The 24,956-nt window shown below is 46.9% G+C and overlaps 1 protein-coding gene across 1 annotated transcript in view; it reads left to right on the top strand.

The window, feature by feature from the left end:
* The first annotated feature begins 9,201 nt into the window (after nt 1–9,201).
* The window catches only part of SREBF2 (sterol regulatory element binding transcription factor 2), a 39,034-nt gene continuing 23,279 nt past the window's right edge, over nt 9,202–24,956 (top strand). The window contains exons 1-4 of the mRNA XM_065411756.1: nt 9,202–9,283; nt 18,043–18,426; nt 19,554–19,735; nt 24,508–24,654. Coding sequence (XP_065267828.1) covers nt 9,202–9,283; nt 18,043–18,426; nt 19,554–19,735; nt 24,508–24,654 — 795 coding nt within the window. The remainder of the gene's footprint in view (nt 9,284–18,042; nt 18,427–19,553; nt 19,736–24,507; nt 24,655–24,956) is intronic.

The following is a 24,956-nucleotide window of genomic DNA, read 5'->3' as shown; positions in this document are numbered from 1 at the left end:
AAATTAGTTACTGTAGCACTTTAAAGACAAATCTTCCTCTAAAATATACTGTGTCTATATTCCAAAAATTCTGTCCCACAATTACCACCTTCAGACTGACACAAATACCCCTGGGATGTCTCATTTAACATACGCAGTACTATAACTTTGAACTTTTTAATGGTACTCTCTTCCCACACTCCACCAACCTTCCTTGGCATCTAGGGCGAGATTTTCAAAGGTATTTAGGAGCCTAGTGGGATTTTCAAAATACCCAAGCAGGCTAGTCACCTAACTCTCATTGGTTTCAGTGGGAGTCAGGGGCCTAACCTGCTTAGGTGCTTTTGAAAATCCCATTAGTACCTACCACCTGCATCTTTAAGCACTAAATATATTCTAAAATCTGCCCCCTTGTGGCTGCCATGCTAGATCAGACCCTGTTATGCACCATCAGACCTCTCGTGGGGAAGACATAGAACCCACAGGGCCTGCACTTACCCCTGCTCCTTGCTGGCTTCTCATGCAGTTGGGGAGAGATTTGTTGCTTGCATCTCTCCTTGTTCTGTTCTCCCTCGTACGTATACCTTTGCTCCCTCTCCCAAAGAAAGGATGGGGCTCCAGGAACCAACGTTCAGGTATTATTTTGTACTGCAGTCATGGACCAGGACCCCATTGTGCTAGGCATTGTACAAACAGAAGAAAAAAGATGGTTCCTACCCCAAAAAGCTTACAATCTAAGTATAAGACGAGACAATGGGTAGAGAGAGAGGGAGGGGAATACCAGGAAACAATAAGACAATATTGATCGGCACGACGGGAAGTGTTCTCAGCTCACCAGCAGCCTGTTGGCAAGTTTTTTGTAGGCATCACAGCAAAAGAGTTTCCAAGAGGGAGCTGGAGGTGGACAGTGAGGTGACCTTGCAGATGTTTATGGGGCTCTGGTCCCAAGTGTGAGGGGCAGCACAGGCGAGAGCAAGGATGTGATTGTTTGAAAATGAAACAAGCGGACAATGAAGGCTGGAAGAATAGAAGCAGGAGCTAACATCTCAATAGTGAAAGAGATGATAGCAAGGGTGGGGATAGGCTATAAAGGTATTATGATGGTGCCCAGCTGCTGTAGCACCTTGGGTTATGATTGCCTCAGAGCCCACAAGTGAAATAAGACTATGCCAGATCACTATTAGCCTGATTTGTCAGAGGTGCTGAATACCCACAACTGGCACTGATTCAATGGAATCTACAGGAGCTCAGCACCTCTGAAATCCAGGTCCTCTATGGTTGGGACCAAGGCAAACAAAGCAGCTGTTGGAAGTGGTGCTCTCCTCCCTGCGCTTGGTACTGACCTTGTGTCCCTCCCAGCATGGTGCTTTGGTTGTGCTGCTGGAGGCACCATCTTTTGAATGGATAATGAAATGGAGACCTGAGTGCGGGGTCACTGAAGATCTGATAACTCTTGCAAAAGCAGGGATACAAATCCCTGGTCAAATTTCAATTTGGGCTAATTTATGTTTGCCTCTCAAGCCGCTCCTGGCATCTGAGTGGGACACAGGTGGCCTGATCCTTCAGAGCCTGGGTGTGAGGGGGATGGTGGAAGACTTTCCCATGTGAGGTGGGCCACTGCTTGCAGTCCCCTCCAGAGTCTGTACTGCAGCAAAGATGCAGGATTTGATACAACAGACAGCTTCATGTGTGCCAGCCCTCTGAATGACAGCTCTTCCCACAGCCAAGCATATGGCCAGCTAGTTCTATTGCTTGCTTCTTCTACTATCATAGGTGGAGATGGAAGGGGGCAAGAAAGCCTGACAGAGTATTTGCTTACCAAGAAGGTATAGAGGCTAGAAAGCAATGAGCAGGACCAACAGTCAGCAGTGATGGCACAACCCCCCATTCTTGAATCTCAGCTGGCTAGTTGTGATCCTGTCAGCTATCCCACAGTTCCCGCAGTCTCCGCCGCCCATTGGAATTCTGGGTTAAGCTCCCAATGCCTGATACGGGCAAAAACATTGTTGCAGGTGGTTCTGGGTACGTGTCGTCAGTCGCGCCTCCTTCCGTGAAAGCAACGACAGACAATTGTTTTGCGCCTTTTTTCCTGGGTTACCCATGCAGATGCCATACCACGGCAAGCATGGAGCCCGCTCAGCTCACTGCCAATGGAACATGGGGAGGACGGTAGGTGGTTGGTTATACAGTGGGGGTCTGTGCTCTTGTTGGCTTTCCTGAAGCTCCAACAGACGCTTCATCATGTCCGTTTGCTCCCCCAACAGACACTTCATCATGTCCGTTTGCTCCCTGTAGAGGTACAGACTCACCCCCCGGCGCCTCCTGCTGGTCGTCTCCGGGAATTAGCTCATTTCAGCGTTGGGGCACGCCCTGCAGGCCGGTGGTCCACCTGTCCTCTGGCCCCTGTGTCCCTCCCAGACCCCAGTGCCCTTTTATCTGGGGTGCTGCCCCCTGGCAGTACACCCCTCAGTACTAGGGTCTCCCCTCCCCGGGGAACCCCCACCCACTATCCCTACCTCACCTCAGAATAAGGCCACTACCAGTCACCAACTAGCCCCCGCTCCCTGGGGCAGACTGCGGTATAGGCCACCCATCACAGGCAAGGTTGGGTTTGGACCTGCTGCCTTGGCCTACGCCTGGGCTGCCCTCTGCAACCCCCAGTACACCTTGGCCTCCTACTAGGCCGCAGCCTGGGGCTTTCCAGGCTGGAGCTCCCCAGCCCTGCTCCACTCAGGTACTCTTTCTCTAGCTTGCTGCAGCCAGGCCCTTCTTTCTCTAAGTGCAGAGAGAGACTCTTGAGCTCTTGGCTCCCAACCTTTTTATACAGGCCAGCTGTGGCTGCTTCCCCAATCAGCCCAGCTTTTAGAGCTGCAGCCCTCTGCCAGGGCTGTTTTAAGCCCTTCCAGGCAGGAGCGGGGGACCACCCCGGTACACTCCCCCATTAGCCTCAGCATCGTGTCCTGCCTCTGCTCTTAGCACTCACTCAATTCTTTCCTGGCCTCTGCCACTGAATGCCTCCATGCATTAAGCTGTGCCCTCTCAGTGCGGGAGGACTGCATGAGCTTGGAAATCATGTCATCGCGAGTGTATTTTTTTCACCTTCTAATCTGCGATAACCTCAGGGACGGAGATGATAGGGGGAGCGTAGAAACATTCTACGCTCTACAATTCTGGGGGGACTGTATGGTCACCTGTGCTGCTGAGTTCGCCACGCTGACCAAACAGGAAATGAAATTCAAAAGTTCCCGGGGCTTTTCTTGTGTACCTGGCTAGTGCATCGGAGTTCAAAGTGCTGTCCAGAGCGGTCACAATGGAGCACTCTGGGATAGCTCCCGGAGGCCAATAACATCGATTTGCATCCACACTACCCCAAATTCGACCCAGCAAAGTCGATTTTAGCGCTACTCCCCTCGCCGGGGAGGAGTACAGAAGCTGATTTTAAGAGCCCTTTAGGTCGACGGAACGGGGTTGGTTGTGTGGACGCATTCATTATAAAATCGACCTAACGCGGCTAAATTCGACCTAACCCCATAGTGTAGATCAGGCATCTGTATCTGACTTTCCACCAACATGCGTTTGCTCAGAGGATGCCATGAGCAGCATTCCACAAATCATTGCACCTATTCCCTCATCAGAATCCAATCTCTTATGGGTTGGTAACTGATTAAAAGATAGGAAACAAAGGGTAGGAATAAATGGTTAGTTTTCAGAATGGAGAGAGGTAAATAGTGGTGTCCCCCAGGGATCTGTACTGGGACCAGTCCTATTCAACATATTCATAAATGATCTGGAAAAAGGGGTAGACAATGAGGTGGCAAAATTTGTAGATGATACAAAATTACTCAAGTCCCAGGCAGACTGTGAAGAGCTACAAAAGGATCTCTCAAAACTGGGTGACTGGGCAACAAAATGGCAGATGAAATTCATTGTTGATAAATGCAAAATAATGCACATTGGAAAACGTAATCCCAACTGTACATATCAAATGATGGGGCCTAAAGTAGCTGTTACCACTCAAGAAAGAGATCTTAGAGTCATTGTGGATAGTTCTCTGAAAACATCCACTCAATGTGCAGCATCAGTCAAAAAAGCGAACAGAATGTTGGGAATCATTAAGGGATAGATAAAACAGAAAATATCATATTGCCTCTATATAAATCCATGGTACCGCCACATCTTGAGTACTATGTGCAGATGTGGTCACCCCATCTCAAAAAAGATATATTGGAATTGGAAAAGGTTTAGAAAAGAGCAACAAAAATGATTAAGGGTATGGAGCGTCTGCCATATGAGGAGAGATTAATAAGACTGGGACTTTTCAGCTTGGAAAAGAGACGACTACGGGGGGATATGATAGAGGTCTATAAAATCATAACTGGTGTGGAGAAAGTAAAAAAGGAAGTGTTATTTACTCCTTCTCATAACAAAAGAACTAGGGGTCACCAAATGAAATTAATAGGCAGCAGGTTTAAAACAAACAAAAGGAAGTATTTTTTCACACAACGCACAGTCAACCTGTGGAACTCCTTGCCAGAGGATGTTGTGAAGGCCAAGACCATAACAGGGTTCAAAAAAGAACTAGATAAATTCATGGATAGGTCCATCTATGGCTATTCACCAGGATGGGCAGGGATGGTGTCTCTAGCCTCTGTTTGCCAGAAGCTGGGACTCGGTGACAGGGAATGGATCACTTGATGATTACCTGTTCATTCCCTCTGGGGCACCTGGCATTGGCCACTGTCCGAAAACAGGATACTGGGCTAGATGGACCTTTGGTCTGACCCAGTATAGCCGTTCTTATGTTCTTTTTGCCTCCTGGGACACGATGCAGAGGAGTTGGGAAGACAGATGAGAAGGAGCAGTTGCAAATGACTGAATATAGGATCACCTTTTGAAAAACATTCAGTCCCTTTGTCTTAGAGGGTCTCATTTTTACATAGCTACTCATGTTACAGATTGGTTGCTCCACTCTGCAAGGGAAGGGGTTTGCCTGGTAAGATTTCTGTCTCCTTGCTCTGGTCAAACATGGTCCATCTGCACTGCTGAGAATCCATGGGTAGGAATTCATTTTGGAAATGTCTCCATTCACGTGTCTTGTGCTAACAGCTGGTCTTGCAGGGTTAAATTTCAGCTGTGTCATACAGGGAATGGGGTGGATGTGCCACCTGGTGGTGTGATCACCTCACATCTTATATTATACTAAGCAGAGTTGGGTCTGGTTTGGAAAGTAGTTGGATTGGAGCCCTCCCAGGAAAATTCAGGATGCTGCAGGAAATATTATTTGTAACTGATGGTGGTCATCTTCTAGGGTCTATACTAAACCAATGCCCCAGAATAGTGCTAGAAGAGCAGTGTTGTGTTTGTCTTTCAGATGACACACAAACAGAGAGGCTCTAAATTCTAATGATCATCAGAACTCTAAACAGAGCTCATGGCACTTTCCATAAAAGTAGGGTAGCCCCAATGGTCTGGCTAACACATTTTAATGAGAAGTTACATTCTGCTGATCAAAACTCCCCCTGAAATTTCAATTGGATGCTATTGTCTTCACTCCTTGTCCTGAACTGTTGTGTAAAGCTGCTGTTAAATGCCTGCTCTATTTCACTTCTAATTATCGTTACTATTTTTTCATATAGAGCTATAAGCTTATGCAGCACTTTACTTCTAGATCTATGTTTTCTATCCCACAGAACTGACTCTCAAACTATGACCAACACAAGGCACGGGCAACCAGGGCCGGCTTTAGCAAGAGCAAGGCCCGATTCCTGGGGGCGGGGCTTGCTGCAAGCCCCGCCCCCAGGAATCGAGCCGTGCTCTGGCCGGGGTTGCCGGGCTTGGGTCCGACCCGAGCCGCGCCGGGGCCGGGCCGGACCCGAGCCGGGCCGGACCCGAGCCGGGCCGGACCCGAGCCGCGCCGGGCTGGAGCAGGGCCGCGCCGCGGGGGCCGCGCCGGGGCCGGGCTGGACCCGAGCCGCGCCGTGGGGGCCAGGCCGAGCCGGAGCTGCGGGGACCGGGCCGGGCCAGACCCGACCGCGCCGCGGGGGCCGGGCCGGACCCGAGCCGGGCCTGCGTGCTCGGCGGGAACGGGCGGCGCCTCCCCGGAGCCCTTCTCGCGCCCCCACCACCCCAGCTTACCTTGTGCTGCCGGCCCGCCCCTGCTCCTTTTCAGACTTCCCGCGAATCTCTGATTCGCGGGAAGCAGGGGAGGGGGCGGAGCGTTCAGGGGAGGGGAGGAGGGGAAGTGAGCTGGGGGCGGGGTGGAGAGCTGCAGCGCGGGGCCCTCTTGGCGCGGGGCCCAATTCAGCCGAATCGGCTGAATCGGCCTAAAGCCGGCCCTGCGGGCAACGATTCAGGACGGGGAGGATGTGGGGATTATTAATGAGGAAAAGAAGGAGGAGAGATAGCTGGACAAAGATTTGGAGGAGGATACCTGACAGAGGACGACAGGGAGATACTGTAATAGGAAAGAAGGATATAGAGCTGAGGGAGGGGGAAATGCAGAAAAAAGGAACAGTAAAGTAAGAGGACTGGGAAGAGTTTAGATGGTGGGTGGGGAGTTGCTAAGGGAAAGTGAGAGCAGAGGTGTAGGTGGGGAATTACATAAGGCCTTGCATATTAACATGAGCTTGAATTGGATGTGTTGAGGCAGGAAGCCACAAGCATATGAAGGCATCACTATGGAGCAGAAGGAGACAAAGACGATATTACTAGTGGTATTTTGGACAGGTTGAAGAGGAGAAGGTTACAACAATAAGGGCAAGAACTGACCATGGTTTTAATGGTGGGAACAGGAAGGAAAGAGTGGATTCTGGTGATAATTAAGAGGAAAAAGAAACAGGACTTAGCAAGAGCCTAAGTGGTGGGTGTGTTCCTGGGAACATGAGGGAAAAGGCAGGTTAGAAAAGATCAGAGGCAGCGAACTGAATGTGGTTAGACTCCACAGAAAAAGGGGTCTTAGCAAAGAAGACGATCCAGCATGGGAGTGCTGAATTAGATAGAAGAGGAGCTGTGACAGAAGGGAACAAGAGATGACTGGAGAGCTAGGGAGGAGAGCCAGGAGAATGGAGTGATTCATAATACAAAGGCTGCAGTGAGCCTGGAAAGAGGTTTTTAACTATATAGAGAACATGTGTATTTCAGGACCTATGGGAGGCTCATGTGGAATGCACCATGACCAGGTGAGGCACAGGCAGCTGCATGAAGCTGGTTTAACCTCAACCAGCCAGAGGGCCTAATGTTCTTCTTATTTTACTCTAGTGAAACCCCAATGTACTATTGCCAGCCCCAGGTATTCAAAGATCATGAGTCAGGTCCCAAAAAATCACGGAGATTGGCTTTAAAATCATGAGAATTTAAAAAAAAAAATTAAAATTGACTTCTGGTTTCTGAGCCTTTAGGAGCACTCAGGCACAGGCGCCAGCTTCCTCATTTCCCTCAGGGGAGCTATATCCTTGCTCTGCCTCAGGCCCTGCCCCACTCCACCACTAGCTCCAAGGCCCCACCCCTGCCTGCCCCACCTCCTCCCCTCCAGCGTCTCCTGCACACCGCTGTTTGGGAGGCGCGGGGTGGGAGGAGGAACTCATTGGCAGGGCTGCCAGTGAGTGCTGAGAACCCACTATTTTTTCTCCAGGGTTTCTCTAGCCTCAGAGTACCCACGGAGTCAGCACCTACGCACTCAGGTCACATTTGCAAGATTCTCTCTGCTACCAGGAGGGCTAGAAACGTACCCTTTTTATATGAAAGCTGAGATTCTCACGTAATCACTTGCCTCCAGGATCTGGGGCAGTAAGTAAAACACCAAATATTAGGAGACTCACGATAAAAATTGAGAAAATTGGCAACAACAAGACCTCTGACTTCACTGGAATTACTCTTCGTTTTGGGTAGTTTTCACTGCAGCATTAACTTGGTGATTGGCACCTGAATTAGCCTAGCCTGGGCATGAGCAGCCATGCTGAAAAACCATATCCAAGCTACTGTGTCCTTACTGGGTGCTGCACTGTGGTAGCTCTTGCCATGAGGGCATGCTACTGGGCCAAAATTACCCTGTTGTCATTATATTGGGGGCCTGATTTGAGATTTTTGAATGCTTCAGATTGGCAATACATCTGTGCTTCTCGCTTGCCTCGCCATTCCCCCGTCCCTCTCCCACCCCTTCACCTTCCCTGTCCCTTGCCATTACCACACCTGCAGCCCAACCCCTCCCTTGCCATCACCACATCTGCTGTCCCCCCCTCCCTTGCCATCACCACAACCGCTGTCCCCCCCACCTTCACCACACCCACTACCCCCCCTCGCCTTCACCACACCTGCTACCCACCCCCTCCCTTGCCATCACAACCACTGTTCCCCTCCCTTGCCATCACCATACCCGCTACCCACCCCCTCACCTTCACCACACCCACTACCCACCCCCTCACCACACCCACTACCCACCCCCTCCCTTGCCATCACTACAACCGCTGTTCCTCCCCACCTTCACCACCCCCGCTGCCCACCCCCTCCCTTGCCATCACCACAACCACTGTTCCCCTCCCTTGCCATCACCACACCTGCTACCCACCCCCTCCCTTGCCATCACCACATCCTCTACCCACCCCTCCCTCACCTTCACCACACCCACTACCCACCCCCTCCCTCGCCTTCACCACACCTGCTGTTCCCCCCACACCTTCACCACAGCCATGGCCCACCCTGCCATCACCACACCCGCTGCCCATCCCCTCTCTCGCTATCATCACACCTGCAGCCCACCTCCTCCCTCGCCATCACTACACCCGTAGCCCACCCCGTGTCACCACACCTGCTGAGCCCGCCCACCCTAGGCCACTTCGCCCTAGTCCTTGGCTCGTCCTGTCTCTTTAAATCCTACTTCGGGCCAATGACTAATCAGCGTTCTGTCCCCGCCCCCTCATGAATATTCCACCTGGGAAGGAGGCAGGGCTCGGCCCCGTATGCTAATCGCAGCTGCTGATCGCTGACGCGCAATCACACCACGAGCCGCCTCGCCCGCTGATTGGCCGGCGGAGACCTGGTCTCATTGACAACAAGCCGAGGAAACGCGCGGCCCTGGCTCCTGGCACGCAGGTGGGGGCGGGGCTGGCCCAACATGGCGGCGGCAGCGGCGGCGGGTGCTGGGAGCCTGGGCTGAGGCGGTGCCCGGCCGGGGGAGGGTTGAGGCGCTGGGCGCACGGCGGGGGCGGGCCCGTGTGCGGAGTCGGGATGGAGAGCCGCGAGCTGGGCATGGAGGCCATGGAGACCCTGACCGAGCTGGGGGACGAGCTCACCCTGGGGGACATCGACGGTGAGAGCGGGGAGTCCGCAGGGCAGGGAGTCCGGGCGGTGCCCGCCCCTCTGGGGGGTGCCTGGGGGTACTGACCTAGGGAAGCCCTGGCTATGTCTGCCCGTCTGGGGGTACCTGGGGGCACTGACATTGGGGAGTCTGGGCTGTGCCCACCCCTCTGGAGTGTGCCTGGGGGTGGGTGCACACACTGCATAAATCACTTGTGGAACTCATTGCCAGGGGATGTTGTGAAGGCCAAAAGTGTAAGGAGGTTTAAAAAAGAACTAAAGTTAATGGAGGATAGGTCCATCAGTGGCTATTAGGTAGGATGGACAGGGATGTAACCCCATGCATTGGGTGACCCTAAACCTCTGACTGCCAGAAGCTGGGACTGGATGATGGGTGGATCACTCCATAATTGTTCTGGATGTGTCTCTTGGTGCTCTGGTACTGGCCACTGTCAGAAGACAGGCTACTGGTCTAGATGGATCATTGGTCTGACCCAGCATGGCATCTCTTATGTTCTTACGTGGTAGGTGCATGGGGGGGCACTGACATATGCCCAGGCTGTGCCCACCTCACTGGGGGGCATACCAGGGGGCACTATCGTGTGTGGAGAGAGGTGCTGATGTGTGATTGGGCTGTGGTTGCTTCTGGTGGTGGCCTCAGCATGTGTGATTTCAAGTTTTGCCCACTCCCCTCTAAAGTATGTAGTGGATGTATGGCCAGCTTGTGGCCCCCCCTTTCTCTGATGAGAGTGATGTGTGTGGCAGCTTAAGCCTGTGTCTTCCTCTACAGAGTAGCTGGCAGGAGAATGAAATGTGTGGGGTTCACTAATGCACATGTGGCCATTCTGTGCCCATCCATTCTGGGGTGTGTAGCATAGGTGTGATGTACATGTGGCAAGCCTGTGATCACCTGCACAGTATCTAGAGGGGCAAAATCATTCAGTAGACTTGCAGTGTGTGTGGTAAAACTTTCTCCTTTAGATATGTCACTTCCTCTTATGATATGTGTGTGATGTGAGGCCACCCCTGCAGTCCTGGATACATGTGCCTGCCTAGACAACATTTATGTGCCCACCTAGGAATGTCTGCCTGTTATAAATCTGAGTCATGTGTGGTGAAACTGTCCCCATCCCACCCCAGGCAGGCATGCAACATGTGTGTCCTATTCACTGGTCTTCCCATGATGTGCCTGCAGCATCTTGTGTGCCTCCCTGTGAAACAGTACTGACATGATATGGCTAGCATGGTAGCTGCACCCTAGAAACCTGCTTTCTGTTAGTCTCAGGGGACTTGCTTAGGGGATGAAGGTGTGCCTGCTTGCGTCCTTCCTGTACCCCTACTGACTACATTGTTGTATTATGGGTGTGTAGACTGTGTCTCAGAGCAGCATGTATACCACTCTGTCAGTTTAAGACACGTATTTAAGAGTTTACAATGTGGAACTCTATCTAAAAATGCTGTTACTTTGATGTGTGGGAGCAGTCCTGTCACTTGATGAACAATCCTGTTTAACTTGTACCCATTGTTTTTTTTTTTTTTTTTAAACGTTTTTAGAGAGACTGACTCACTGTGGGTGGCGCTTAGATACCCTGGTGGTGATTGTGGTATAGGAACCTATATGAAAGATATTAGAATAGTGCCCTTTCAGTCTAGGACAGGTGCTCAGTCCCAGGTCTAGTAGGTCCCATCCCTTTTTCTAGTTCTTGCTTTTAGCTTCTTGCCAGTACTACCCTGCAGTAATAGGGATTAAAAATATCTTTCTTAGAATCAAAGAAATTAGTGATGGAAGAGCCCAATTAAGTCACATCATCTTTCTCCCAGCACCACCCTTGCTAAAATCAAGGCTTGGCTGTTTCCAACAGCATATTCCCCAGGGCTTTTTCAAAGTCAGTTTCAAATGACTCAAGTGATTAGACTTCCACTAATTGCTATGAGAGGTTATTCTACAGATCATGTACCTTACTGTTAGAGAAGTTTTCCCTTTGTTCGGTTTCATCCTGTTGCTCCTTGTTACATCTCTTTGGATCACTCTAAACATTTCCATCTCTTCCTTACTGTTTATACTCTTCATGTTTGTAGAGAACTCGGGTGGTGGGGCAGTGCCACAGAGGAGGGGAATCTACTTTCCAGCAACCCGGGGCAACCAAAAACTTAGCTTGAACAAATGAGAGCTAATTACTTACTGCTTGACAGACAGCTCTTGTTGACTCCCCAGGGGCTGAAAATGAAAACTGACCTGCAGAAGACAGTGGAGATTTGCCAACCTGGCCTGCTCTTGGGCTAATGGCCTTTTCTTGCTTTGCTCACCAGTTGTGCCCTTGGGTGCATGTGGCTGAGTCAGTGGATGTCTAATGGGTGCAACACAGGCTTGAGTCAGATGTCCTTGAGTAATAACTGCAACTGATTTGCAGTGTAGCCTTGGGCAAATCAGTTATTTCTCTCTGCTTCCCAGTCTGTAAAATGGGGATCATATTCTTACCTTACAAGATTGTGATAAGGTTTAATTACAGTAATTAATGGTTGTGATGTACACTGAAGATTTAGTGTTACTCCATGTGAGTATAAATAATATATGGTCCCCCTGAGGAGCTGCATGGGATGCAACTTATTGGACACTGAGGCAAGATGCAGTTTCTAATCAGTCTGCAGTCAGATGTTCTGGTTGCACTCATGATTAAGTGCAGTTCAAAGCAAAGGAGAAGCTTATCATGGAGGGAGGGAAGGGAAGCCTTTCTTCCTTCAACAAATTGTGGTTCTCATAGACTCATAGACTTTAAGGTCAGAAGGGACCATTATGGTCATCTAGTCTGACCTCCCGCATGATGCAGGCCACAAAAGCTGACCCACCCACTTTCCCTTAACTCAGCTGTTGAAGTCTCCAGATCGTGATTTAAAGACTTCAAGTCGCAGAGAATCCTCCAGCTTGGGACCCCTGCCCCATGCTGCGGAGGAAGGCGAAAAACCTCCAGGGCCTCTGCCAATCTACCCTGGAGGAAAATTCCTTCCCGACCCCAAATATGGCGATCAGTAGAACCCCGAGCATACAGGCAAGATTCTCCAGCCGGACCCTCATTTTACCAGCGATGTCACGTTATTGCCTAATTGACTAAAATCACGTTATCCCATCAAACCATTCCCTCCATAAACTTATCTAGCCTAATCTTAAAGCCAGAGAGGTCTTTCGCCCCCACCGTTTCCCTCGGAAGGCTGTTCCAAAATTTCACCCCTCTGATGGTTAGAAACCTTCGTCTGATTTCAAGCCTAAACTTCCCCACAGCCAGTTTATATCCATTTGTTCTCGTGTCCACATTAGTACTGAGCTGAAATAATTCCTCTCCCTCCCTGGTATTTATCCCTCTGATATATTTAAAGAGAGCAATCGTATCCCCCCTCAGCCTTCTTTTGGTTAGGCTAAACAAACCGAGCTCCTCGAGTCTCCTTTCATAGGAAAGGTTTTCCATTCCTCGGATCATCCTAGTGGCCCTTCTCTGTACCCGTTCCAGTTTGAGTTCATCCTTTTTAAACATAGGAGACCAGAACTGCACACAGTACTCCAAATGAGGTCTCACCAGCGCCTTGTATAACGGAAGCAGCACCTCCTTGTCCCTACTAGAAATACCTCGCCTAATGCATCCCAAGACCGCATTAGCTTTTTTCATGGCCACGTCACATTGCCGACTCATAGTCATCCTGCGGTCAACCAGGACTCCGAGGTCCTTCTCCTCCTCCGTCACTTCCAACCGATGCGTCCCCAGCTTATAACTAAAATTCTTGTTAGTCATCCCTAAATGCATCACCTTACACTTCTCACTATTAAATTTCATCCTATTACTATTACTCCAATTTACAAGGTCATCCAAGTCTCCCTGCAGGATATCCCGATCCTTCTCCGAATTGGCAATACCTCCCAACTTTGTGTCATCCGCAAACTTTATCAGCCCACTCCTACATTTGGTTCCGAGGTCAGTAATAAATAGATTAAATAAAATCGGACCCAAAACCGAACCTTGAGGAACCCCACTGGTGACCTCCTTCCAACCTGACAGTTCACCTTTCAGTACTACCCGCTGCAGTCTCCCCTTTAACCAGTTCTTTATCCACCTCTGGATTTTCATATCGGTCCCCATCTTTTCCAATTTAACCAATAATTCCTCATGCGGTACCGTATCAAACGCTTTACTAAAATCAAGGTATATTAGATCCACCGCATTTCCTTTATCTAGAAAGTCTGTTACTTTCTCAAAGAAGGAGATCAGGTTGGTTTGGCACGATCTGCCTTTCGTAAACCCATGCTGTAATTTGTCCCAATTGCCATTCACCTCAAGGTCCTTAACTACTTTCTCCTTCAAAATTTTTTCCAAGACCTTGCATACTACAGATGTTAAACTAACAGGCCTGTAGTTACCCGGGTCACTTTTTTTCCCTTTCTTGAAAATAGGAACCACATTAGCTATTTTCCAGTCCAACGGTACCACCCCCGAGTTTACAGATTCATTAAAAATTATCGCTAAGGGGCTTGCAATTTCTCGCGCCAGTTCCTTCAATATTCTAGGATGAAGATTTAGTCCCGTTTAGCTGTTCAAGTTTGGCTTCCACCTCTGATACGGTAATGTCAACCCCCCCTCCTTTATTCCCCTCTGTCCTGCTGCCTCTATTCCTAAGCCCTTCATTAGCCTTATTAAAGACTGATGCAAAATATTCATTTAGATATTGTGCCATGCCTAGATTATCCTTAATCTCCACTCCATGTACATTCTTCAGCGGTCCCACTTCCTCTTTCTTTGTTTTCTTCCTATTAATATGGCTGTAAAACCTCTTACTATTGGTTTTAATTCCCCTCGCAAGGTCCAACTCTACACGGCTTTTGGCCTTTCTCACTGCATCTCTACATGCTCTGACCTCAATAAGGTAGGTTTCCTTGCTGATCCCTCCCCTCTTCCATTCTTTGTATGCTTTCTGTTTTTCTTAATCGCCCCTTTGAGACGCTCGGTCATCCAGCTAGGTCTAAATCTCCTGCCTACTAACCGTTTTCCCTTTCTTGGGATACAGGCCTCGGACAGCTCATGCAACTTCAACTTGAAATAATCCCAGGCGCCATCTGCCTTTAGATCCCTAAATATGTTAGCCCAATCCACTTCCCTAAGTAGTTGCCTTAATTTATTAAAGTTGGCCTTTTTGAAATCGTAAACCTTAGTCACAGTTTTAATTCTGTTAATCCTTCCATTTAGTTTGAACTGAATTAGCTCATGGTCACTCGAGCCAAGGTTGTCCCCTACAACCATTTCCTCAACGAGGTCCTCACTACTCACCAGCACCAAATCTAGAATTGCATCCCCCCTCGTCGGTTCAGCTACTACTTGATGAAGGAATTCATCTGCTAGCATGTCTAGGAACATCTGAGCCCTATTATTGTTACTAGCATTTGTTCCCCAGTCTATATCTGGGAAGTTGAAGTCCCCCATGATTACACAGTTCTTATTAGTTTTTACTTCCTTAAAAACATTAAATAGTTCTCTGTCCGCTTCCAGGCTAGATCCCGGCGGTCTATAGCACACCCCAAGCACTATCCCAGGGGAGGCTCTAGTAGTTCTTTTACCCAGTGTGATTATTGCCCAGACAGACTCTGTCTTATCCATTCCATCAGTTATTATTTCTTTACAGTTTACCTCATTATTGACATACAATGCCACTCCCCCACCTTTACCTTTGTTCCGGTCATTCCTAAACAGCACATACCCTTCCATACCTGTACTCCAGTCATGACTATCGTTCCACCACGTTTCGGTTATTCCTACGATATCCGGTTTCATATCATGGACCAGGAGCTCCAATTCCTCCATTTTGTTACCTAGGCTTCTTGCATTGGTGTATAAACATCTTACTGTATGGTGTTTATCCTTTCTCCCATTAGTTATGCAATTTGGTACGGACCCCGTACTGTCCATCCTCCCCCTCCTTCTTATGTCTAATCCCTTACCCCTACCTACATCTGTGCTTATCTCTTCACCCTCCTTTTCAGTGTTTGAATCTGGCGTGGAGATTAACTGGACATCTCCCAACCGTCTCCCCCAAATTCCTAGTTTAAAGCCCTTTTGATGAGTGGTTCTAAGTGTTTAGCCACTGATTTCCACGAGCTCAGTGGTTTGACTTTCTTTAAAACTTGGCAGCAAAGGGGCTGTTTAATGTTACTTTTTTGTATTTAATAGAAATCATTTGAATAGGTTATTTAAAATTAAATTTGAAATTGACAGATTTATTTTTAAAAATAAACTTCTATTTATTTAAATAGAAAAACCAAATTCCAGTCACCATCCAAGGAGGAGAGAGAAATATAATTCAAATATAATTGTTTAATTGGTAAAGAGCTCAGCTTCTTCACTGATGTGAGTGTGGTATTAAATCATAGTTGGACTCAATGTCACAACATTTTGTTGACATTTTACTGGTACTGGGTTGCCTAGAACTGTGTTCTGTAGTAACTTGTCTTGTTCCTCTTTAGTGGTTCACTCCTTTCAAACACATAAGGGCATATATAATCTTTTTGCAAAATAATAGGTTCATCATTTAGTTGCTAGCTGTTGGCAGCCTTCCATATTCCTGAAATCTTATTTTCTGGCTTATGCAGTTTGCGTGGTTATTTTGCAGGTTTCCTCTCTCATTCTTTGCTTTGGCAAATAGGTTTTAGGAAGGAGAGTTGTCATCTGGATTTGTGTTTCTTACAGTTCTTTGTATTTTATTCTCATTGTACTTTTGCTAGTAAAGCTATATAGTTTTTGGAAAATGTGTTCCATATGCATCCTAATGTCCTGAAATTCATCCTTTGGGGCTTTTTCGTTTGACTTTTTGGTCAGATTCAGGTTAAACAACACTCGGTTACTGATAAAAGTGGGATTTGACTTGTTGATGAAGCAATATATTAAAAAAAAAAAAAAAAAAAAAAACCCTCCTAAGATTCCAAGTCAGTAACTTCAGAATTGTGAATAAATGCTCTTTAATACAAAATAATTGAAAATCAGCTCCTAAATAGGAACTACTGTGCCAGAACAAAACCTTGTCCAATTTAGACCTGTTTTCTGCCTCTAATAATAGCCACTGATGGATTCTTCAGAGGAAACTGAAAAGCCTTGTGTAAGACTACAGTGATAAGCATGGTGGGTATTTTATTCCTGACCCCAGTGGGTGATCAGTTTGACAGGTTATGCGGATAAATATCTTTTGTCATTTTATCCACGTTAGCACTGCTGTAGATGTTATCCTTATTTACAAACGTTTAATTCTCTTGACATTTTCCTACGTGCTTCAATAGTATTTTGTGACAGGTTCATTGGATGCTGCATAAAAATGTATGTCCTTCATTCATCGGGCCAAAACCGCAGTTAGTTTTATTAGTCTTTTGCACCATCTGGTAGCTGTTTCCCTCAGATAGCTGATGTGCAGATGGAAAGTAAATTATTGGGCCTCTTGCAGCCAAAGTAACATCAACTTATTCTCAGTGTATAACTAGGCTGAGAGGGGGGGAAAAGAATTCATTTGGGCCTCCCAGACTTGACAGTTTTTTTCTTTAAAATAGATTATCCTCACTCTTGGGGATTTATCCCATCAATTTACTGATATGCCCATTGGGTAGAAGTGAGAAAAGTGAGAAAGATTAATATGGTAAAAGGCATAGAGGATTCAAAGATGCTGGATAATATTTACTTGCTTTTCTGCCATGGAGGCTGTGAAAATTAATTAGTTAATATGTACGTGGCATTTTGGAGTGAAGTCTTGTATAAATGTGGAGTATTAAGAGCTCTTCTGCTGTGTCTGTACAAACTGAGCCAACCTCTTATGAAAAGCTCTTTTTTCCCCTACACCCCTACCTAGCCACCAAGGCAGCCTTATGGGCTTGTTGCACTCTGCAGGATAAAATGGAAGGATCTCTAGGTTAGATCCTTTTAGGGAGCAGCGATGCTTTCATTTCTAATGTCTTATTCTTTGTTTTCATTGTTAATGGATCAATGCTTGCATTAGATTAATGGTTGCTGTGGAACTCTAGCCTGGTTAGAAGGGACATATATTGCAGGAGATCATGAGGCATGTTTATTTTTTAAATAAACACCTTTAAAAAAAAAAAAAATCAATCTAAGAACTAAATGTGGGCATTGCTTCCTCTCACCAAAGCCCTGTAGGATGATGGTTCCGCTAGGTTTTTGTCTTTCCCTTAGGTTTAAACTTTAACTTAAGCTGAATTCTTGTCCAAATTTCCCCACTTCTGAGGTGCTTATTGAGACAGCTACCATTTATTCCTTACGCTTCCCTAAAAGCTTGGTGGGGGAGTAATTGTTGGGTGGGGCTCTGCAATTGTCTTGTTCCTATGTGACATCTGATTGTCTTGGAAGGCAGCTGTGTTAAAATGTGGGGTTTGTAATGTCTGCGCTCGTTTTGGAGATGGCTTTATTAATTCTTGTTTGCGTGGGAGTTGCGGAACAGGCTGCCATCAGACTCAGCATGGGTAGGTGCTGTTGCAGACTCTTCTCATGCAGCTCTTCCGCATCTCACTCCTGACCGTAGCAACCTCCTCCCCACCACTGTTCCAGATGTGACCCCTTGCTGTCTGCAACTACTACTAAGTGTGTGTCATGTAGCCTCTCCTATTCCAGTCCCGGATCATCCTGAACCTCTGCTCCCTCCCTCCCACGCTCACATAACCTTCTGAGTCCTGACCTAATGATGGTGGAGGAATGGAGCAGCATGAGGATAGCACTTAAAAATTTTTCTTATTCTTTTCAGAGATGCTGCAGTTCGTCAGCAACCAGGTCGGGGAGTTTCCGGATCTGTTTTCAGAGCAGTTATGTGGCACCTTCCAGAGCAGTGGTGGAGGTAGCAGTGGTGGAACCTTGGACCATCCACTGCAGAGCTCATACAGCCAGGCACAGCTGCAGTCCTTCCCATCCACCGCTGCCTCTCCCCAGCTCCAGGCTGTGCAAGTCAAAGTGCCCCAGGCAACAGCACCTGCCCCTCAGCGGTCTGCACCCCTCCTTCAGCCTCGTCCCCAGCTCCAGCCCCAGCTCCAACAGCAAACGGTGATGATTACTCCAACTTTCAGCTCTGCTCCCCAGACCAGGTTCATTCAGCAACCGCTGATCTACCAGAATGCAGCCACGAGTTTTCAAGGTAGCGCCTGGGGGCTCAGAACACTTTTTTTTTTTTTGGTATTGTAGGCATGGAAAAAAAGCTACTTTTCAAAGCAAACTTTGGCATGATGGCTCTAGAGGATGCTGTTTGCCCAATAATTCTAATTTATGACCTGGTCTTTGAGAAATCACTGGTACTGCATGAAGAGTTTCAGTCTAGATGAAGTGTACTTTCACTCCGATTCAATGGGCAAGACAGGAAAACTCTAGTGTATGGGTTTCTTACTCTTTTCGTATGATGTACTTGTGACTCATCTACACTTGCTCGCCTCAAACGTGGCCCCACAATCCTTTGCATTGGCTTCTTGGGGGGGCTTTGTAGATGGTGTGTTAGAAATTGTCACAGTTTACTTTTGTAGTGCTTCTAGCTGTGGGAGCAAAGGATAAACCCAGGACCTGAACTCTCATTCTCTCCCACATGGCAGTATGTTTTGCCACTAGAAGGTTGAGCCGTCTTCCCGCTGTGACTGTGCATCCAGGGCAATAAAATAAGGGACTAAGGCATGTGGTATGAGGGTTCAGGTACTCAGTTAATGCTTTTGCTGAGTAGGGGCACTTCCCAGAAGGTTTAATTGGAAATCATCTTACCTTAGTGCCTGGGAGCCCTCGTCATGGACCAGGACTCCCCTGAGCTAGGTGCTGTACAAACACAGAACAAAAAGCCCCTGCCCCAAGGGGCTAAACTAATAAAAATAATGAGCTCTCATTAAGGTCAGTCATCATAGTTCTCTATTGCTTAGGCATCAGATTGTTCTCATTTCAGGTGCTAAGAGCTGATGCAAGGGATAAGTCACAGGGAGTACTAATGGCAGCATAGTAGGGAAGGCCGGGCCAGAGACTCTGATATAATTAAAACGTTCAGCAGATAAAAGGGTGCCCAACCTCTTCCTCCCATGCTCTTGCCATTCAGCTGGTTCCCAGTGCATCCCAGATTCTTATGTGCTAGGCCCAGTGCCATCAAGGGAATTTGTATGGTAGTTCACAAGGTAGTGGTGGTGCTATGAGTTACCTACTCAGCCATTTACAATCTTCTTGGGTGTCACTCACAACCCCCAGACTGAGAGCCTCTCTGCTGTGCTATCCCTCACATCTTTTTCTCCTTTTCAGTGCTTCAGCCTCAGGTTCAGAGCCTGGTGACGTCCTCCCAAGTTCAGCCAGTCACCATCCAGCAGCAGGTGCAGACTGTGCAGGCTCAGAGAGTGTTCACACAGGCTGCCAATGGCACCATCCAAACACTAACCCCTGCCACAGTCCAGACAGTAGCTGCTCCTCAGGTCCAGCAAGTTCCAGTAAGTAAAAATATGGAATATGCAAAGAAGGGTGTGCCTAGTGCCCTCAGCAAATGCAGTGTAGAGGGCACAATTTGCAGAACTCCCCAGGATCCATCAGGGAGGATAATGCAGGAGCAGGCTTGGTTGCTGACTGATCCAGGAATGGGGTGTGGCGGGTGGGGCTGGCTGAAGCTTAGTTGCTTGTTTGATGCTGGGCTTACTCTGGGATCCTGAGTTGTTGGGTGTGGAAAGTGATTCTAACAAATCTTTCTACCTTCCAAAAGCATCTTGCTTTATTTAACCCAGGCAAAAGAGCTCCTCATTGTGAACATACCACTTGGAATGTTTTGGACTTCACCCTCAGCAAGTTTGCAGATGACACTAAACTGGGAGGAGTGGTAGATACGCTGGAGGGTAGGGATCGGATACAGAGGGACCTAGACAAATTAGAGGATTGGGCCAAAAGAAACCTGATGAGGTTCAACAAGGACAAGTGCAGAGTCCTGCATAGGATTCTTTCGTCCTAAGTGCACTGCTACAGACTAGGAACCGAGTGGCTAGGCAGCAGTTCTGCAGAAAAGGACCTAGGGGTTACAGTGGACAAGAAGCTGGATATGATTCAACAGTATGCCCTTGTTGCCAAGAAGGCTAACGGCATTTTGGGCTGTATAAGTAGGGGCGTTGCCAGCAGATCAAAGGATGTGATCATTCCCCTCTATTTGACATTGGTGAGGCCTCATCTGGAGTACTGTGTCCAGTTTTGGGCCCCACACTACAAGAAGGATGTGGAAAAATTGGAAAGAGTCCAGCGGAGAGCAACAAAAATGATTAGGGGGCTGGAGCACATGACTTATGAGGAAAGGCTGAGGGAACTGGGATTGTTTAGTCTGCAGAAGAGAAGAATGAGGGGGGATTTGATAGCTGCTTTCAACTACCTGAAAGGGGGTTCCAAAGAGGATGGATCTAGACTGTTCTCAGTGGTACCAGATGACAGAATAAGGAGTAATGGTCTCAAGTTGCAGTGGGGGAGGTTTAGGTTGGATATTGGGAAAAACTTTTTCACTAGGAGGGTGGTGAAGCACTGGAATGGGTTACCTAGGGAGGTGGTGGAATCTCCTTCCTTAGAGGTTTTTAAGATCAGGTTTGACAAAGCCCTGGCTGGGATGATTTAGTTGGGGATTGGTCTTCCTTTGAGCAGGGGGTTGGACTAGATGACCTCCTGAGGTCCCTTCCAATCCTGATATTCTATGAATATCTGTCATGTCACATAGCACGATTAGATGTAGCACTGGGCAAACTTCACAAGTTTCTGTTTGACTAAGCATCAAAAGTTTGGCTGCATAGTTGCACGTTATCCTGTGTGTCTAAGTTGCTTTGGTCAGCCAAACCAAACTGGAAATCTCATGCTAGCAGTCTTCTATGGTAGATTTCTAATTGTTCCTACTTTTGGTTAGGCTGCCAATAACCTGTGTGCTTCTTCTGTTCCTGTTAGAATTTCACCGATGCAGCTATTAGAGCATTTTCCACTGTGAACGTCTGCCATATGGAACATCATCCAGTATTTCTCTGCTGCTTCATCTCTTATCAAATCTCTTCTGAAAATATACCCACAAGAGTAAAGGGATCTGTTTTCTCCCTTTGCTATTATGTGAAGTGCTTCACCGTAGGGTATACACTCTGTATGAAAGAGATTACTGAGGTTAAGCAAAACAGTATCATGCCACTTATTGTCCCACCTAGGATCAGGAATGGTGAAGTAGCTGCAAAAATGGAAAAGCAAGGAAGAATATTTTAGGGTAAAGGGTAACCAGCCTTTACTGTTGGCTTCAATTCGAGTGAAGTTTGGGTTAACTGATTATTTCAGCCAAATGAGGTAAAACCTGACCTTAATTCTCAGGCCATAGGTAAGAATGATGGAATCCTAGAAATGTAGGGCTGGAAGAGACCTCCTGAGGTCATTGAGTCCAGCCCCCTGCAGGACCAAGTACATCTAGACCATCCTGGACAGGTGTCTGTACAACCTGTTCTTAAAAACTTCCCATGATGGGGAATCCACAACCTCCCTTGGAAGCCTATTACAGAGCTTAATTATCCTTATAGTTAGAAAGTTTTTCTTAGTATCTAATGTAAATCTCTCTTGCTGCAGATTAAGCCCATTACTTCTTGTCCTACTTTCAGAGGGCATGGAGAACAATTGACCACCATCCTCTTTATAACAGCACTTAACTTACTTGAAGGCTGTTATCAGGATCTCCTCAGTCATCTTTTCTCAAGACTAAACATGCCCAGTTTTTGAACCTTTCCTCATAGGTCAAGTTTTCTAAGCCGTTTATCATTTTTGTTGCTCTCCTCTGGACTTTGTCCACATCTTTCCTAAAGTATGGCACCCAGAGCTGGATGCAGTACTCCAGCTGAGACCTCACCACTGCCAAGTAGAGCAGAACAGTTACCAAATGCTATTAGACTTTTTCACAAGTGCACCACATTGACTCCGATTCCATTATTTGATCCATTATACCGTCCAGATCCTATCAGAAGTCCTACCACCCAGCTAGTTGTTCCCTATTCTGTAGTTGTGCATTTGATTTTTTTTCCTTCCTCAATGTAATAATTTGCACTTGTTTTTATTGAATTTCATCTTGTTGATTTCAAAACAATTATCTAATTTGTCATGGTTGTTTTGAATTCTAATCCTGTATGCCAAAAACGCTTGCAGCCATTCCCACCTTGGTGTCATCTGCAGATTTTATAAGTGTACTTTCTACACCATTATCCAAGTCATTCATTGAAAATATTGAATTGTATTGGACTCAGGACTGACCCCTGTGGGACCCCACTAGGTACACCTCTTTATTTTGACACCAAATGGTTGATAACTACTCTCTGAGTACAGTCTTGCAACCAGTTGTGCACCCACATTAGAGTAATTTTCCCTAGTTTGCTCATGAGAATGTAATATTGGACTGTGTCAAATGCCTTACTAAAATCAAGCTATACCATGTCTATAGCTTTCCCCTATCTCTTAGTCCAGTAACCCTGTCAAAGAAGGAAATTAGGTTGGTTTGGCATGATTTGTTCTTAACAAATCCATGCTGGGTATACTTATAAACCTATTATCCTTTAGATGCTTACACAAGGATTGTTTAATAATTTATTCTATATCTTGCCAGGTATCAGTTAGGCTGACTGGTCTATAATTCCCCAAGACCTCTTTGTTCCTCTTTTTAATGATAGGTACTATGTTTATCCTTCTCCAGTCCGCTGGGATCTCACTCATACTCCATGAATTCTTGGAGATGGTTGGTAACTGTTCAGAAATTGATTCAACTAGTTCCTTAAGGACCGTAGGATGAATTTCATCAGGCCCTGCTGACTGAATACATCTAACTTGTCTAAATATTCTTGAGCCGGTTCTTTCCCTATTTTGGCTTGCTTTCCTTCCCCCTTGTTGTCAATATTATGTTGAGTATCTGTTCACCATTAACTTTTTAGTGAAGACTGAAGCAAAATAGGCATTAAACTCCTCAGCTTTCTTGATGTCATCACTTATTAGCTCTCCTTCCCTGCTAAGAAGACGACCTACGTTTTCCTTTGTCTCTTGCTCCTACTGTGTCTGAAGAACCTCTTCTTACTGCCTTTTATGTTCCTTGCTAGTGGAATTCATTTCGTGCCTTGACCGTTCTGATTTTGTCTCTACATGCCTGTACTTTCTTTGTACTCTTCCTTAGCACTTTGTCCACGTTTCCACATTTTTTAGGATTTCTTTTTGATTTTTCAGGAAATTAAAGAGCTCCTGGTGGACCATATTGGCCTCTCACTATTCTTCCTATCTTTCCTTTGCATTGGGATAGTTGGCAGTTGTGACTTTAATATTGTCTCCTTAAGAAACTGCCATATCACTTGAACTCCTTTTCCCTTAGATTGTCTTCCCATGGGACCTTACCTACCAGTTCTGAGTTTATTAAAATCTGCTTCTTTCAAGTCCATTGTCCTTGTTCTGCTGCTCTCATTCCTTCCTTTCCTTAGACTCATGAATCTCTCATTTCATGATCACTTTTCACCCATATTGCCTTCCACCTTTAGCTCCACAATCAAACCCTCCCTGTTGCCGAGAATCAAATCTAAAATGGCTGCCCCTGTTATGTCCTCCACTTTCTGAAATAAAAAGTTGTTCTCAGTATGTTCCAGGAACTTACTAGAGATTTTGTGTGTTGCTGTATTGCTTTTAACTACCCAGACATATATTGGAAAAGACCTCCATTACTATCAGGCTTGTGTTTTGGATATTTCTGTTTGTTCACCACCACCATCGCATCCTCCTGACTTGGTGGTCTATAATACCGCCAGAAATGCTGTGTTCAAACCAGCATTTGAACGGCTGCCAGAGTGCTCACCCCAGTAAAATAGGGTATGTTCTCAAGGGAGCCAGTTATAGGTGCAACCACTGCAGAGGGGAGACTTACACCCACCCTTTTATTTTTGCATGTTAATTTCCCCATAGAAATAGACATGACTTGAAAACCAGTGGCCGTATTGTTTCTTCCTTTCCCATCTTCCAGCCTTGCATACAGGTTGTCTCATTGTGGAGTTTGCGCTGACTTCTGACATTCAGAGAAAGTCCTGGTGGTGTGGGGTGAGGGAAATAGGGTTTCCAGATCCCAGGCTTTTGCTACCTACCAACTCTTCATGCAGTCGGATAGGTCTGTTATGTGACAAGTTTGTGGTTACTGGAGACGGAGATGTATTTCCTGATGCTCACCTGCTGTGTTCCCATATTCTGTAACCCCTAGGTCCTGGTCCAGCCTCAGATCATAAAGACAGATTCTCTTGTCTTGACAACTCTGAAGGCAGATGGTAATCCAGTTATGGCTGCAGTTCATAATCCGGCCCTCACTACACTGACCACCCCTATTCAGACAACGGCACTGCAGGTACCGGTATGAACCTTTCCTCTAAGTTGTTGCCTCTCTTTTAAGTGTTTGTTAGTGCTCTCCATGAGTGACAATGGGAGGGAGTTAGAGTGCTGCCCTGGTCATGCCCGAGATGAGAAATAGCCTCTCTCTTCCACCAAGGCTACATATGCAGTTTGTGCATTTTTGGCAGTATCTGCTGACCAGAGAGCAAAGACCAAGGGTAGACTCCTGTTTACCTTTTTGCTGCATTAGCTGGAGAGGAACATGACCTAATAATCCACTGCCATTTTAAAGCTCATTGGAACAGGAGAGCACTCATAATTACA

The sequence above is a fragment of the Emys orbicularis genome, chromosome 1, assembly GCF_028017835.1.
Source record: "Emys orbicularis isolate rEmyOrb1 chromosome 1, rEmyOrb1.hap1, whole genome shotgun sequence".
Classification (NCBI taxonomy): Eukaryota; Metazoa; Chordata; order Testudines; family Emydidae; genus Emys; species Emys orbicularis.
The sequence above is the reverse complement of the archived record's forward strand: the minus strand, read 5'-3'. Positions and strand labels throughout refer to the sequence as shown.